Source organism: Cinclus cinclus, chromosome 20 (assembly GCF_963662255.1).
Source record: "Cinclus cinclus chromosome 20, bCinCin1.1, whole genome shotgun sequence".
NCBI classification, from domain to species: domain Eukaryota; kingdom Metazoa; phylum Chordata; class Aves; order Passeriformes; family Cinclidae; genus Cinclus; species Cinclus cinclus.
The window spans coordinates 6,818,242-6,832,352 of record NC_085065.1 but is presented as its reverse complement, the minus strand read 5'-3'; the positions used below and the strand labels follow the sequence as shown (position 1 = coordinate 6,832,352).

The window sequence follows — 14,111 nt, the reverse complement described above, 5'->3', positions numbered from 1 at the left end:
TGCATCAAGGAAGCAAAGGGGCACACTGGAGCCTGACTACTTCAGAATTCCTTGGCATGAAGCCATGGCTGCACAGAATAAGCTGGAATACAGAAGTATGAGTCAAGTTTGGAATTATTATTTTGACTTTTTATCGTGGTAAAGTTTTTACTGACTGCTCTATAACTTGGTTTAGGACAAATCCACTAAGACAAAAAACAGTTTTTCAAACCAAACTGTGCAAATGGGAGGAATTACCTATGATCTTTCCAACTGCTTTGCAGACAGATAGTGATCTTTATTTTACTTATGTTTTTTAGCGATTAGTTGATTCTGCTGAGAATGCACCAAGATTATGAGTGTTTCCTACGCAGGACAAAATAAGAGGATGCTCCATCCCTGGAAGTGTTCAAGGCCAGGCTGGATGGGGCTTGGAGCAACCTGGTCTAGTGGAAGGTGGCAGGGGCTTGGAAACTGGATGAGTGTTATGTTCCTTCCCAACCAAAACCACTGTAATCTTAAAAATCTCTTCAGTACCTCCTCATTGCAGTTACCAGGTAAACCCAGTTTTTCTGAATCGCTCTATTTAGCCTCCTTAGCAGCAGGTTTTTGAACAACAGTGGTTGTCATAAAGTTCTTCTTTCCTTCAGTAAAACCGCTGGATAAAATGAATCTTAATTACCTTACCACAGACACTCAGTGAGCTGGAGATACGGCCCACCCCTGGAAGTGTGCAATGCGAGGCTGGATGGGGCCTCTAAATAACCCGCTCTAGCTAAAAGTGCCTCTGCCTATGGCGGGGGGGGGGGGAACGAGGCCATCTTTAAGGTCCCTCCCAACACTTAACACTCGCTGTTTCTACAATTCACCCTACGATAAACCGAGAGCCCGCAAAAACAGCCGTCAGAGCAGGACACAGCGCGCACGACGCGTTCCTAGGTCCATTAAACAACATCGAGCGGGGACTGCCCCGTCCGCCCGGCCCCGGGCAGCGGCCGCGCCCCGGAACCGGCTGTCGGGGCCGGGTTGTCACCGGCAATAGCGTCCCCCGGGCCGGAGCACGGCGGGGGTGGCGGCGGAGGCGCGGCGCGGCCCGGGGGTGCGGGAAGGGATGCGGGAAGGGATGCGGGAAGGGATGCGGGAGGCGGGCGGCGGCTGCGGGGAGATGGCGGAGCGGGAGCGGCAGGAGCGGCTGCGGGAGGCGGCGGCGCTCGGCGATGAGGAGGAGGTGCGGCGGCTCGTAGAGATGGGGGTCGGCCTCAACTCCCAGAACGAAGTCAACGGATGGTAAGGGGAGCACGGGTGTCCCGGGGAGCTCGGCCCGGGCGGTGCCGTGCGGGGGCTGCCGCAGGTCCGCTCGGCACGGGAAAGGCGAGGCGGGGTGAAGCGAGGAGGAAGGAGAAGGTCGATCCGCCTCCGGGTACTCCGACACGGAGCTGTCCCTGTTCCAGAGAGCGTAACCGGGCTCGCAAACACGCGTCCCCTCTACACTTCCTGCCCTCTTTGCCCCTTCTCCAGGTCACTGTGGATTTACTTGCAGTGTTGGTTTTGATTTTTTTTTTTCCCCCAGCCTGAAACGGCGTGCTCGGTCAGAACACAAACCTCGGCTTTACGTGCCCTTGCGCCTAAGCAGAAATATTTATTATTAACTCAAGTTTGAAATTTACTTTCAAGCAGGGAACTTGTTCCAGCGATGTATATAGACCCTTGGGATTTGGCATCTCGTTCAGATCCACCTGAGGACACTAAAGCAAAGGCTGGTCTGCAGTAGACACTTGTACAAGTAACACTGGAGACATATACACACATAATTTTATCTGAAGGAGGATTTTACAGGGAATACTCAGGCATTTTTGGAGGCTGTTTTCCACAGGTTCAATTCAACCCGTATTTACTGTGCTGTTTTGTGCTTGAAATTATTAATTTACAAAAAAAAAAAAAAAAAAAAAAGGGAACAACTTTTTATACAGACAGATATAAGACAAGGGGGTACAGTTTAAAATTAAGAAAGGAGAGATTTAGATTAGATGTAAGGAAGAAATTCTTCCCTGTGAGGATGGTGAGGCCCTGGCACAGGTTGCTCAGAGAAACTGTGGCTGCTCCTTCCCTGGAAATGTTCAAGGCTGGGTTGGACAGGGCTTGGAGCAACCTGGGACAGTGGAAAATGTCCCTGCCCCTGGCAGGGGGGGGAGGAAATCAGATGAACTTTAAGGTCCCTTATGACTCAAACCATTCTAGGATTCTATGAATTATAATTAAAAATAAATAAAATAAGGAAAGGAGCAAGACTTTTAAAGATGAAAGTTCAATCAGCAGTTTCGAGAAGCGTGGATCACATAACAACTTGAGCTTTAAATTGTGATTAAAATTAAAGCTTGTAAAAATTTGAAGTAACTGATTCATAGGATGCTGAATTATCTTAGTGAGTGAGATAAAAAACAGCCTGTCATCAGAATGAGTTTATGTCTAAAACTGGAATTGATGAAATAAATCTTGTAATAAAGTTGATTATTTTTAAAAATAATGATCTGGTCATTTTAAACCATGGCAATAAATGGATCTTCATTTTTAAGTTTGTACAATTAAAATTTTTGCAGTGAGCTTCTTAGTATGTGTGTTGCTTAGAGGTGCTGAGTACTTATATTGTGGTGTGTATCAGGTCCATGGGTAGATGGTTCCTCTCTGCACAGGCCATGCAGAATGGCCAGGATGAGTCCCAAAATGAGGCTGTGCTGTTAAGCCTTACATATCTTCTCCAAAAACTAATGCAGCAAATGTTCTGCTCAATGCAAATACCACCCTGTCTGACTTTGCTCTGACTTACTCTTTCTGTAAAAAAAAACCCCACCAAACCAAACCACCCCAAGTGGTAAAAGTTTCTTTGGAGCTGGACATCCAACTGAAAGGTTTTTCCCTACTAAGTTTATTTATCTCTGCTTTATTTTGTATAATTCGTAAAAATAAATCAAACTTGGAGAAGGGTTGAGTATGTTCATTTTTCTGAAGAATTTACTTTAGCTGGAGCTAGAGAATTAAAATAAAAAATAAAAGCTAGAGAGAAGTCAAATACCACTAGAACCTGGGATAGGAAAGAATGGTACACCTCTATAGCAAGTTACATGTGTGAGGCTGTAAGTCCTTAATGCACAGCAACTGCAAATAATAATTTGAAAATACAGAAAAGGGATTAGTTCTGTGCATCATTTACAGATGGCAGAAAAATTGTTGTCTGCAGATCTAAGCTGAGTAATTACTGATGCAGCAAATGGCAAAGACTGTTCTTAGAAACTATGCTTACAATATTATAAATGTAATTTACTTGCCAGAAAGTGCAAGTACTCGTGCTGGCAGCATTAATTAAAGAGTACATAGAGCATCCTCGGGAGATACTGGTAGTAGATGACACACAAACACAAGTATTCTAAGTACAGCTGATTCTTTCAAAGATTAAAATATACACAAGCCTTACTTTCATACTTATTTTTCCAGCAGCCTAAAAGTTGTAGCCTAAGAAATGATAAATTGAAAAGATCCTGAACTTTAAAAATACTACTGCAGTAAAGAGCATTGGAGCAAAGAGAAAATTACATCAGCAGGTAGCATTACACATTCCCAATCCAGGGTGAATTTCCAAGGAAGTTTGCAATTCAAACCATTTTTACATGTGCACAGAGTGCTCTTCTCTAAGGCAGCAAGAACGAGTGGAAAGGAATGTGCCATAACTCAGGGTTTGACACAACATTCATGTCTTTCCATGTGCAGGACCTGCTTGCACTGGGCCTGCAAGCGGAACCACGCAGCGGTCGTGGCTTACCTGCTGCACGCCGGGGCTGACAAGGACATCCTGACCAAGAAAGGGGAGAGGCCAGCCCAGTTAACATCCAAGAGAGAGATCAGGAAGATGTTGGGAGGTAACCTATAGTGACTGTGCCGTATGATCATCAAAGATTGGTAAAAGGGTGTTCAAAGTATGCGTACTCCAATCTTTGTTTTGCATGTAAAGATACTGTGTTTGGATTTTAGTATTGGGACTTGCTTTCTAGAGTGTTTACATGGTAAAAATAGTTTAAGTAAGGGGGATTATCAATAGATTCCATATCCAGCTAGCCAAACTTTTTTTCTAAACACTAGAAATTTAGAAAAACTCTATTTTGAGGAATGCTATGTGCCAGGTAAAGGCAGTTTCCAATATTCAGAAGGTCAGCAGGAGAGAAACCTCTCGAATTTGTTGTAGAGCAACACCTAATTTTCTTAATGTTCTCTGTTGGATAAATGAAAAAAAATAGCAGCCCAGATAAATGGCTCATTGAAGGACATTGGTAGAGCATCTCTATCATGTTTTCTAACTGCTGGAACAGAGCAGGTTTTGCTGCTGGAAGTGATAAGTAATTTGAAATGTGGCCGATTAACAACCTTTTGTCTCTCCTTTGTACTCCTGTGCCTGGTTTTGTTTTCATTATTGTCTCTCCCAGCTGTTGAATGGGTAATGCTGCAGCTCTCCCAGTACTGCATGTTCCCTTCCCTTTATCCTCTGCCTTAATATCAAACAACATACAAACCTTTGGTTTTTGGTGCCTGATACATTATAAAGATGACAGCATTATTCCACCAGAGACCATGTTACAGTGTTCTGCTACAGATTAAAACAAGCCAAAACAGAAGTACTGTAGTGTTTAGAAGGAATTACCACCCCCATAATTATTAGAATCAGATTCAGCTTTTATGTCTGTATGGTAACACCTGAGCATTCTGTTTATTGTAAGACAAAAAGACACATAGGTGCTTCCTTTGCATCTTTTAACCCATGCTGCTTTTAACACTGCATTCCCCAAAAAAGAAACCCAAAATCAGTCTTGGTGAACGTTGTTTGGTTTGTTTTGCAGTGGAAGATGAACTCCCAGACTTAAAGCAGGATTCAGATCTGCCAATCATCCCCAATTACCTGGCTAACCCACCTTTCCCATATGTTTACAACACCTCGAGTGCCAGCGTTCCAGATCCTACCTTGAATGGGGATCTCTCACACGTGGAACCACAAGACACCAACTCTCCATGTGTACCTGGCCTGGACACCTACAGACCAGCCCGAGCACCGGGACAGCCCGGGAACGGGAACGGGAACGCTGCTCCTGAGGCACCTCCCAACGGGGACATCCCACCCCTTCCTCGAGGGTCTGCTGGGCCAGCACACCCAAACCCTGTCCTCCAGAGACCTCCTGTTTACCAGGGGTTGGTGTCTTGGGGCAGAAGCCCTTCTTCACCAGCAGGATCCAACCAGTCCCTACCCCAGCAAGGGAACAGCTCCTGCATGGGACCTGTGCCGGCCTTTCAGCCCGTTTTCTTCACAGGAGCTTTTCCACTCAACATGCAAGGTAACACCAAAATCTCGTCTGGCTTTGGTCTTCTGCCACCTTGGGTAGTGCAGACTAACCATGTGTTTCCAGAGACTTTCAGATTGCCATGCTTAGGCATTCAGGAAACATTTGAAGGGAATGAAGTAGGCAGACATCCTGTTTCTGTTGGAACTGTTATTAAAATATTGATGTAAACATTTGCTGTCTCAGTTGCTATAAAAGCATACAGACACCAGGGTAATCTAATTCTCTAAACAGCATAGTCCAAGCTGCAAATACAGATCATGAGCAAGCAGCCAGTGAGCTCAAGAGAACCTCACATGGCTCAGTCTGCACTGAGCTGTTTTAGGATCTGCCTGTTCTGCAAGGAATTTTTGCCTACGCAGAGAGGAAAACCTGGAATTCCAGTTACCATTCAGAATGTTATTCTTAAAGTCAAAGGCATTCTGATACCATGGGGTAGCAATGAGAAGTGCACTGAGAGCAAGAAATACCAATAAAAGCAATCCTGGATTGCTCAGGAAATTGATAACCAGCATAAGCTGCTATCAAATAAATTAACAAGTAGTCATGCAATGGTTTAGACATGCACACATATATTGCATTAGATTTGCTATGATTTTTTCATATAGTTTGATGAAAATCAATCTAATTAAAATTATGGTCATAAAATTCCAGGTTTTGCTTTGCTAGGATTCATGTATTCTTGCCAGTAACACAAACGAGGTTAATAGAACTTAGAAACACCTGGAAGTTGTTACAGAGACATTGTTTCTAATTCCTTTATACCTGTCTATTAATGTGACTTTTTATTTCTAATAGAGCTGGTGCTTAAAGTGAGAATACAAACCCCTAATCTTAGAGAAAATGACTTCATTGAAATTGAACTGGACAGACAAGAACTGACCTACAGGGAGCTGCTCCGAGTGAGTTGCCGTGAGCTGGGTGTGAACCCTGAGCATGTCCAGAAGATCAGAAAATTACCAAATACAATGTTAAGAAAGGTAAGAACCCTACCTTTTGAAGTGCAGCAACTTAATAGAAGATATTTTTAGGTTACTGTTATAAAGGGATAATTTGTTGGTCACCTGCATAAGCCCATGTTGGAAAAAAAAAAAAAACAAACCAAAAATGAAAAATCTCTGCTCAACTTGCAACACTCAGTACTTGTTTGGGATTTCTTTAGTAAAAAGATTCTCAAATTTCTTGATCACCTCCTTTCATAACCATTTGGTGCTGGACCCAGTTACCTAATTTTATGACTCCGTTGTAAAATTCAGTACAACACAACACCTCTGTCAGCTGCCAACAGCATTTAAAAGGCCTGCAGAGCTCAGCCAAGCTTTGTGAGTTCAACAAAGCCTGGCTGCAGTCCTTGCACAGAGGTATTTTTCAGGGTTACTCTGAGTGCAGGACTCTGAACATAACTGTTTTTCCTTCAGTGACATTTATCCTGCAGCCAACACAGAAGGGACCTGCTGACCTGTTTTACCAACTCACCACTGACCTTTCTTTCACTCTGAAATCCTTGTAGAGCACTGTTGGTGTCACTTGTGGGGCAAGTCTGATTAGGAATAGATTAACAGACTTCACTCTGCTGCATCTTCACTGACTACAGGATGCATTACTCTGTGTTAGTCAAGAAGTGGAGAAAAAAAGAAGATAATAAGCAATTCTGTCACTTTCCAACTTTGGTTATTGTTGAAAGAACTTTTTATTTGCATCTCTAATCACTTCAGGCTCTCTGGTAGGACTTCAGGACCCCTAATACTGTTCCTGCAGTGACACAAACCTGACTGTACTGCTGTTGGCAGCAGAGCACTGCTGCAGGGGCTCAGAGCTGGCCTTGCTGGGTAGCTCTGAAAGAAGCCAGCCACATGCAGAACCTCCTTGGGTAGATGCAAGCATCAATTCATCAGTTTCCAAGAATTAGCAGGGGGAAAAAATAGAGGATTTGGGTGGCACGCAATAGATCTTGACAAGTGTAATCCCACTAATCACTTGCACTGACCCTCAGTGTTGCATTTCTTCTAAAAATAGACATAAAGGAATAGCTGAATAAAACCCCAGGGTAAATACAAGATGCAACAGGATATCTGCTTTCCAGTTCACTGTAAAGAACTGCCATCGTTATGAATAAATACATACCTTGTGTTAGTATGAGCTTATTCTTTTAACTTACCTCTGCAAATTACCAGATACTATCACCTAACTCCTTATTGTATTTGTTTAAAGGACAAGGATGTTGCAAGGCTACAGGATTTCCAAGAACTGGAGCTTGTTCTAACAGTAAGCGACAAAAATTTACTTTTCAGAGTCCCAACACTTTCTGAACAGAGTGGGTATAACAAGAAGGCATCAGAACTTACATACTAATTAAGGAGTAAAACAAAATATTTTTATCTTTCATTTTTACAATTATGTTTGAAAAACAGTATATATAAGGGCTAATGATGTGAAAAAAATCTATTTTGTTAACCGTGAAATAAACTGAAGTGGTTATACACATATACAGCTTCTAGTTAATCTAAGAACAGTCAGTCTGGTATAAAAGCAGCTCAGTGCACAGAAAAGGAAGTATTGGTAGAACTGTCTGTTAATGCAGCACTTCCTTACAAAAAGATAATGAAATACTGCAGAGTTAGCAGCTCTCAGGGAAAGGCTTACCTTAAGCTGTTCTAATAATTTGTTTGCTATAAAATAGCAGAGGCACTCAAGCTAAAAAACCTGCCATGAAGCCCATTTAATATTTGTACTGAGTCCATTACCATCAATGTTCTCTTTTTAGATCATGTTTATTAAGTCCTATCTTACTTAGAGGGAAAAAAACCCAGAAGGTTTACATGTGTGGAAGCACAAAACTATATCAAGTTTAAATTCTATCAAGTGACTTATTACCTGTGATTTCTCAATCCTTGTTTACACTTTTCCCTATTTCTCAGGTTGAAAATAAAAATGACAGTAATGATCCAAATAATAAATAGGCTCTCAACCAAAATCCCTTTTCGTGTTGTCTGTCAATATATACACGAGCAACTGATACATAGTGATATGTGCAATTTAATACACTATTTTTGTTACTGTGTTGACATTTGTTCAATGCTGCTTTAAATTCCCCTTTTAAAAGCACAAAAAGTGTGATTTTATTTTCCTTTGACCTCTACATTCCTGAGAAAAATTGCATCTTGAACCTATAAAGTTACCTGTGTAAAAAGAAACTAGTGAAGTACCCAGAGTTTTCTGGGCTGATAGCCAATCTTGATGTTCCTATGCAATGTATTTTCTTTTTTTCACTGTGACTTGTGTCTACCTGTGTAGTTCACTGAAAAGAAAATCACAGTTACTTAAAATTTGGAATTTGACTCCTTTGCTGTGAAATTCTCAAATAAAGTATTTAAGAGCTGGATTTTTATCTGATTTTTTAAAGGATTTTAGTATTTAGTCACTTGAATTTGAGGCAGAGTTCTAGTCTGGTACACTATGTGAAAAGCAGATGCTATGGATTAGATGAAAAAACTGAAATATGAGATGTAAAAGGCAAACAGTGTACCAAACTGGACTGAATTTTCCTGTTTCTTTGCCTTCCTCCCTCCTTCCCCCCAATTTCTTTGGAAACTGTAGCTGCCAAAGGAATTTATCTTTAGTCTTGTCTCAGAGTTCAGAGCCTGAGCAGGCTGTGCAGTGTCCATGTGGCTGCTGGGGCAGTCGTGGGCTGAGTCCCTGTGCCTGGAGCTGGGGACCAAGCACAGCCTCCACCTGTCCTGGGGGCTGCAGCAGGTAAGGGACAGCAGCTGCCCGTGTCCCTGCCCGTGTCCCTGCCTGTCCAGTGGGAACTGTCCCCAGAGCTCCCTGGGCTTGCTGCTCTCAGCTGGTGGAAGGACTCAGAGCACACCAGAGGGAGCTCCCAACCTGTTGGCAGGCTCAGCTGCCAGCACAGATCCCTGCCAACACCTGAATTCTCTTTGTGCCCTGTCACCACACTGAAGCTCAGTCTCCCCAGGTGAACACAGGTTTTGTCACGCTTAAAAAGCCTCTTCTGCAAAGTGCCAGAGGTCAAACATAGCCCCAAGTCATTGGCAATATCAGTTTTTATACCAGATTGCTGATGGAATATTAAGTTCTCTGTAATGGAATAATAAAATTTTTATTCTTCATGTCAGCCTAGCTGCTGCCTTCTCACAGGAAGGTTCAGGCATTGCCTGAATACAGGAGGATTCAGGGTTTACCAGTAAGATCCCCTAGAGAAAAGTTCAGCTGTTGGGGCAGCCACCTTGCACAGATGCTGATCCCTATCTATGCATTCCCAGGAATATTTTTGTACCTTGTGCAGTTTATACCAGGAAGATACTATTAACACTCCCCAGTCTCATCAGTGTATAACCACTACATTCTGTATGTGATAAATAATTAATTACTTTGTGCTCTGCTACATAAAATGTTAATGTCTAATAAATGCTTGGCTGCAGATTTAGGTTTCTATTTAAGAAGTATAATTTGTAAGAATTAATAAATTATTTTTGTCTTCTCAAAGTTTTTCTGTGTTTTCCTTCTGGTAAAACATAGGAGCTTTTTTTTGCTGGGTGGTTTTCTGGAGTGCTTAGTGTAAGACACAAACAACTAAAGCAAAAGATGTTCTACCAGATTCTAGCAGCAAATGCTGTTTGAACATGGGCCTCCTTTTATCTGAGGAGAACTGGTTATCAATTATAGAATAGAAAATGATTTCTGCAAAACAAATCACCCATTATTTCAGATGATTAAGTATTGAACAAGATAAACTAAATACACACCTGTCTCAGCATGCACATTCAGCTTAAGTGGAGACTTACTCTTAGTGACTTCCCACCCAAAGACATACAGCAAAATTCTGATACTCCTGGTCCCACTGTGTCCCTGTGAGCTTGTGTGGGGTCTACTGAATTGGAAAAAAACTGTGTAGTTAAAATGTTTTCTATGAAGCCATTTGTAAGTTTAGCTTTAAATACATGTTGCTTCTTAGGCTGAAGAGGAATTTTATAATACCAAAGTTGCCCTGGACAGGGATCCCAAAGGTCCCAAGACTCCCTTGTCCCGGGGGAAATATTGAAAGGAACAGTTTGGAGGCACTCGAGAGATTACACAGCATTTCACTGTTACTCAGCTGAGTCACAGCTTAGCTGGGCCTGTCTTTTCACTTCAAATCCTATGAATCCTTATACAGAAAACACACAAATCAGGTGTATTTTGTACCATTAATAAAATTTACTCATTATAAACCTGAATGCAGTACATAATTGCACTGTGGTACACACATTTTTATGGCAGAATATTTGTCATTCTTTGGGAAAAAAGCATATAATAAAATATTTTATGTATATAGAAAATACTTAAAAATAGAAAATTCACTTCCTGGTCCTTATAATTGTAAAATACTTCGTTCACATATCACAAGTTGAGTCTACTAAAAAAAATATTTTGTAAGTTACAGTACATTCACAAGTCACTTTTCTGGCAAGTCAGTAATATTAAAAAACTACCAAACCAAAACCTAAGGAGTCTTCTTTTCATGCCAGTCCAGCATCTTTGACCATACTGTAGAAAATACCCTTTGCTGCTATAAGGTTTGCAGGTGTGTCAAATTCAGCTATGGTCCCATTATCTAGAACAAGAACCCTGTACAAAACAAAAGACAGTGTGGGGAGAAAGATGTGTCAGAAAAATTCCTCACAAATGTGGTACCTGTTTGTGTCACAAAGCAAACTTCTCTAATCTTTGCCTTGCTTTTGTTTTCCTCAATTATTTTCACGTGTTAAAACACAGAAGATGATAAACTTTGTCCCTGAGCTCTTGCTTGACTAAAAAACTTAGAGGGCAGTCACTGTCTCCCAGGGACAAGAAGAGGGGAAAAAGGCATCTGGAATTGAAACTATAGTTCCAGAAAGCCAAGGAGATAAAAGCTCATGAAGTATACTAATATATTTTCAAGTAATTAAAATGACATGCTGTTAAGAAGTTACAGCAGCTGCTGGTTTAACAAGGCTCATAAGCTTTGAGACAGTGCCAGGAGTGCCCCTGGGCAGCGTCCCCTGCACAGCTCTGGTTTCTGAATATAGAACCTGTTTCTTATGCCAACAGAGGCAAAGTCAGGGCTAGAAATTCTGGGGTTATATAGCACATCACTGCTTACACCCTGCCTGACAAGAGAACCAGCGTTCATGTCTAGAGACAAACCAGACCCCTCCAAGTGCTGCTTCACATCCCCAGCAGACCCACGAGCCTGCCACGCAGCGCTCAGATTGTACCTGGTGTAATCCATGATGGTGTTCAGTCTGTGTGCAATGGTCAGCACCGTGCAGTCCACAAACTGTGTCCGAATGGTCCTCTGGATGAGGTCATCAGTCTCCAGGTCGATGGCGGCCGTGGCTTCGTCCAGGATCAGGATCCTGGTTTTGCGCAGGAGAGCTCTGGCCAGGCACACGAGCTGCCTCTGGCCAACACTGCAGGCACAGAGAGCCTTTCACTGCCCCAGCTCCCCACTGCTCACAGCCACTGGTGCTCAGCGGGTCATTGGGTTACCCCAAAATCCCTGAAATATTCTGCAATCTACCTGTTCTGTCTGCCCCATAGCCCACACATGCAAGCTGCAGCATGCCGACAGTAACAGTGATAGGATCACTCACTGCCTGGCCCTGTGCTGGCAGAGCCACCAAATGGGCCTTTTATCACTGTGACAAAAGCCAGGGCAGCTAATGACAACACTTCTGCCCAATCTTTCAGAAACTCACAGTTCTGATAACACTGAGCATATGCAAACTTAGGAAAAAAAAATGGAAAAGAAAACATTATGAGGCTGCAAGTCCTTTCTACCATAAAAAAATAGATGTATATATATATATGAGCAACCCAGACTTCCTACCCTGCCACAAACACAGCTCAGACTCAGGCTCTGCAGCATGAGGAAGGAGCCAAACATTCATCACAAGCAATCTGATGACACCACAGCCTCAGAAGCCAATGAAGCATATCAAAACATGACATTTTATCATCCCCAGTCATGTCTTCATGGGCCTTCCAAATGGTAATGGAAAATAAACATTGCTAAAGTGTCAGGCAGAGAACTCTTAGCACAGCAGTAATGTTATCATGGCATTTCCCTTCCTACCAATATGTGTTTAAGGGACTGCCTGTCCCTACTATCCTGTTATCCTGAAACTTCTTTCTGACTACTTGGGATTGGGGTTTGGGAGAAGAATCAGATCATCTGTGGCAGAGGCAGGAAAGGAGGCAAATATTTGAACATTGGTGGCTTTCTTGAAAGAAAAATAGGTGACCAAATAATTTTGGGTATGACAGACCAGCGTCTCACTGTGCTCAGGTGTCACCCACTGTCACAGCTGAGTGGCAGCTCAGTGTATGTTCTAGTCCAAGCATTCCTTACCTAAGATTCTCTCCACCCTCTGAGCACTCATAGTCCAGCATGGATGGCTGACTGCTGACAAACCTCTTCAAATGAGACAGTTCAAGTGCTTTCCATATTTCTTCATCTGAATACTTATTAAATGGATCCAGGTTCATCCTCAGTGTTCCAGAAAAGAGAACAGGATCCTGGATATAAAACAAATTTTCATCAGACAAGTGCTTCAGCTTTTCAAAGTACAGATACTATAGGCTGCTGCTTCAAGGTGTCCATTGCATTGCACCTCCCAATCCCACCCTCTCTGAAAATACATTTCATTATACAGTTCAAACTCAGCTCCCAGCTCTAAAGATGGTTTATCCCAAATCCTGTTTTATCACCCAGCTTATAAGGTGGTAGGATGGAACCAGTTAAAGTATAAAAAGTTTGTTTTTCTGAAACAATTTTCTGAGTGTAACAAAACATTTTCCTTTTTGGATAAACCATTATTTATGGTTTGTTAAGCTGCTACTAAACATTCCTTCATCGTGACACACAGAAGCAGTACCTGAGGAATAATTGTCAGCCTTGATCGAAGGTCATGGAGACCAATTTCTGAAATTTTCACGCCATCAATTTTAATTTCCCCTTTTACAGCTTCCAGGATCCTGAAGAGGCAGAGTGTCATGGAGGACTTCCCCGCTCCAGTTCTGCCAACAATTCCAATCTACAACAAATTGCAGGTTTAACAACAAAGCACATAATTAAGAAGAAAACAACACCCCACAAAAAACTCACAGACAACCCTCCAAGACTCCTCTAAGAGGCTTGACTGAAGATCTGAATATAAGAGAGAGTGTCCCATCCTTCCCTAGAAACCTTGGGTACACTGTAATGTACCTATTGCCACTCTTGTAATTGCAATGAAATTCCATATAAATATCACATCATAAATATAATTAATAACACAGGCCTAGAGCCATCTGACATAACTTTGGGTGATTTGGAACACCCATGGTAAGTCCAGTCACTCATAGACAAGAAACAAAGGCTCTCTAAGGACAATTCCTACTTCATGGTAAGCATGTGTATCTCCATGCCAGAAGGATGCTGTCATCCTGTCTGCTTGGAATAAGGGCAACTCTATTTCTTAGCAACAGCCTGTTCAGGACAGGACTTTCCCATGCTAATTATTCTGTCTCCAGCAGGCAAACCTCAGAACTTTCCATCGAAGCACGAAGAAATTAATCTCCCAGAATAAGGACAATTTCCTGATTAAGGAAACAAAGAATGTAGTTTCCTTCCATGCCAAAAATTTCACAAGTGAAGTTAAAGAGCAGAAAAAGCTGGAATTCCTTCTCCCATCTACAGTGCTTCAGAAAAGCATTCTTGTCACTGAATTT

General features: G+C 42.2%; 2 protein-coding genes across 2 annotated transcripts in view; one reads left to right on the top strand and one right to left on the bottom strand.

Annotated features, from left to right (window-relative positions):
* The first annotated feature begins 1,114 nt into the window (after positions 1-1,114).
* On the top strand, positions 1,115-8,167 carry ANKRD40 (ankyrin repeat domain 40). Its single transcript, XM_062506490.1, has 5 exons — positions 1,115-1,266; positions 3,742-3,890; positions 4,863-5,351; positions 6,156-6,337; positions 7,569-8,167. The coding sequence occupies exons 1-5, from the start codon at positions 1,115-1,117 to the stop codon at positions 7,707-7,709; spliced, it is 1,113 nt and encodes a 370-aa protein (XP_062362474.1). The 3' UTR covers positions 7,710-8,167.
* A 2,702-nt stretch (positions 8,168-10,869) lies between these two features.
* Positions 10,870-14,111, bottom strand: part of ABCC3 (ATP binding cassette subfamily C member 3) — a 52,825-nt gene continuing 49,583 nt past the window's right edge. The window contains 4 exon segments of the mRNA XM_062506561.1: positions 10,870-10,985; positions 11,615-11,809; positions 12,751-12,917; positions 13,277-13,435. Of these exon segments, the coding sequence (XP_062362545.1) occupies positions 10,877-10,985; positions 11,615-11,809; positions 12,751-12,917; positions 13,277-13,435 (630 nt within the window). The 3' untranslated portion in view covers positions 10,870-10,876.

Coding starts and splice junctions, on each gene's coding strand:
- ANKRD40 (XM_062506490.1), top strand. CDS start 1,115: ATGCGGGAGGCGGGCGGCGGCTGCGGGGAGATGGCGGAGCGGGAGCGG. Junction 1,267..3,741: donor CAGAACGAAGTCAACGGATG/GTAAGGGGAGCA, acceptor TTCCATGTGCAG/GACCTGCTTGCACTGGGCCT. Junction 6,338..7,568: donor CAAATACAATGTTAAGAAAG/GTAAGAACCCTA, acceptor ATTTGTTTAAAG/GACAAGGATGTTGCAAGGCT.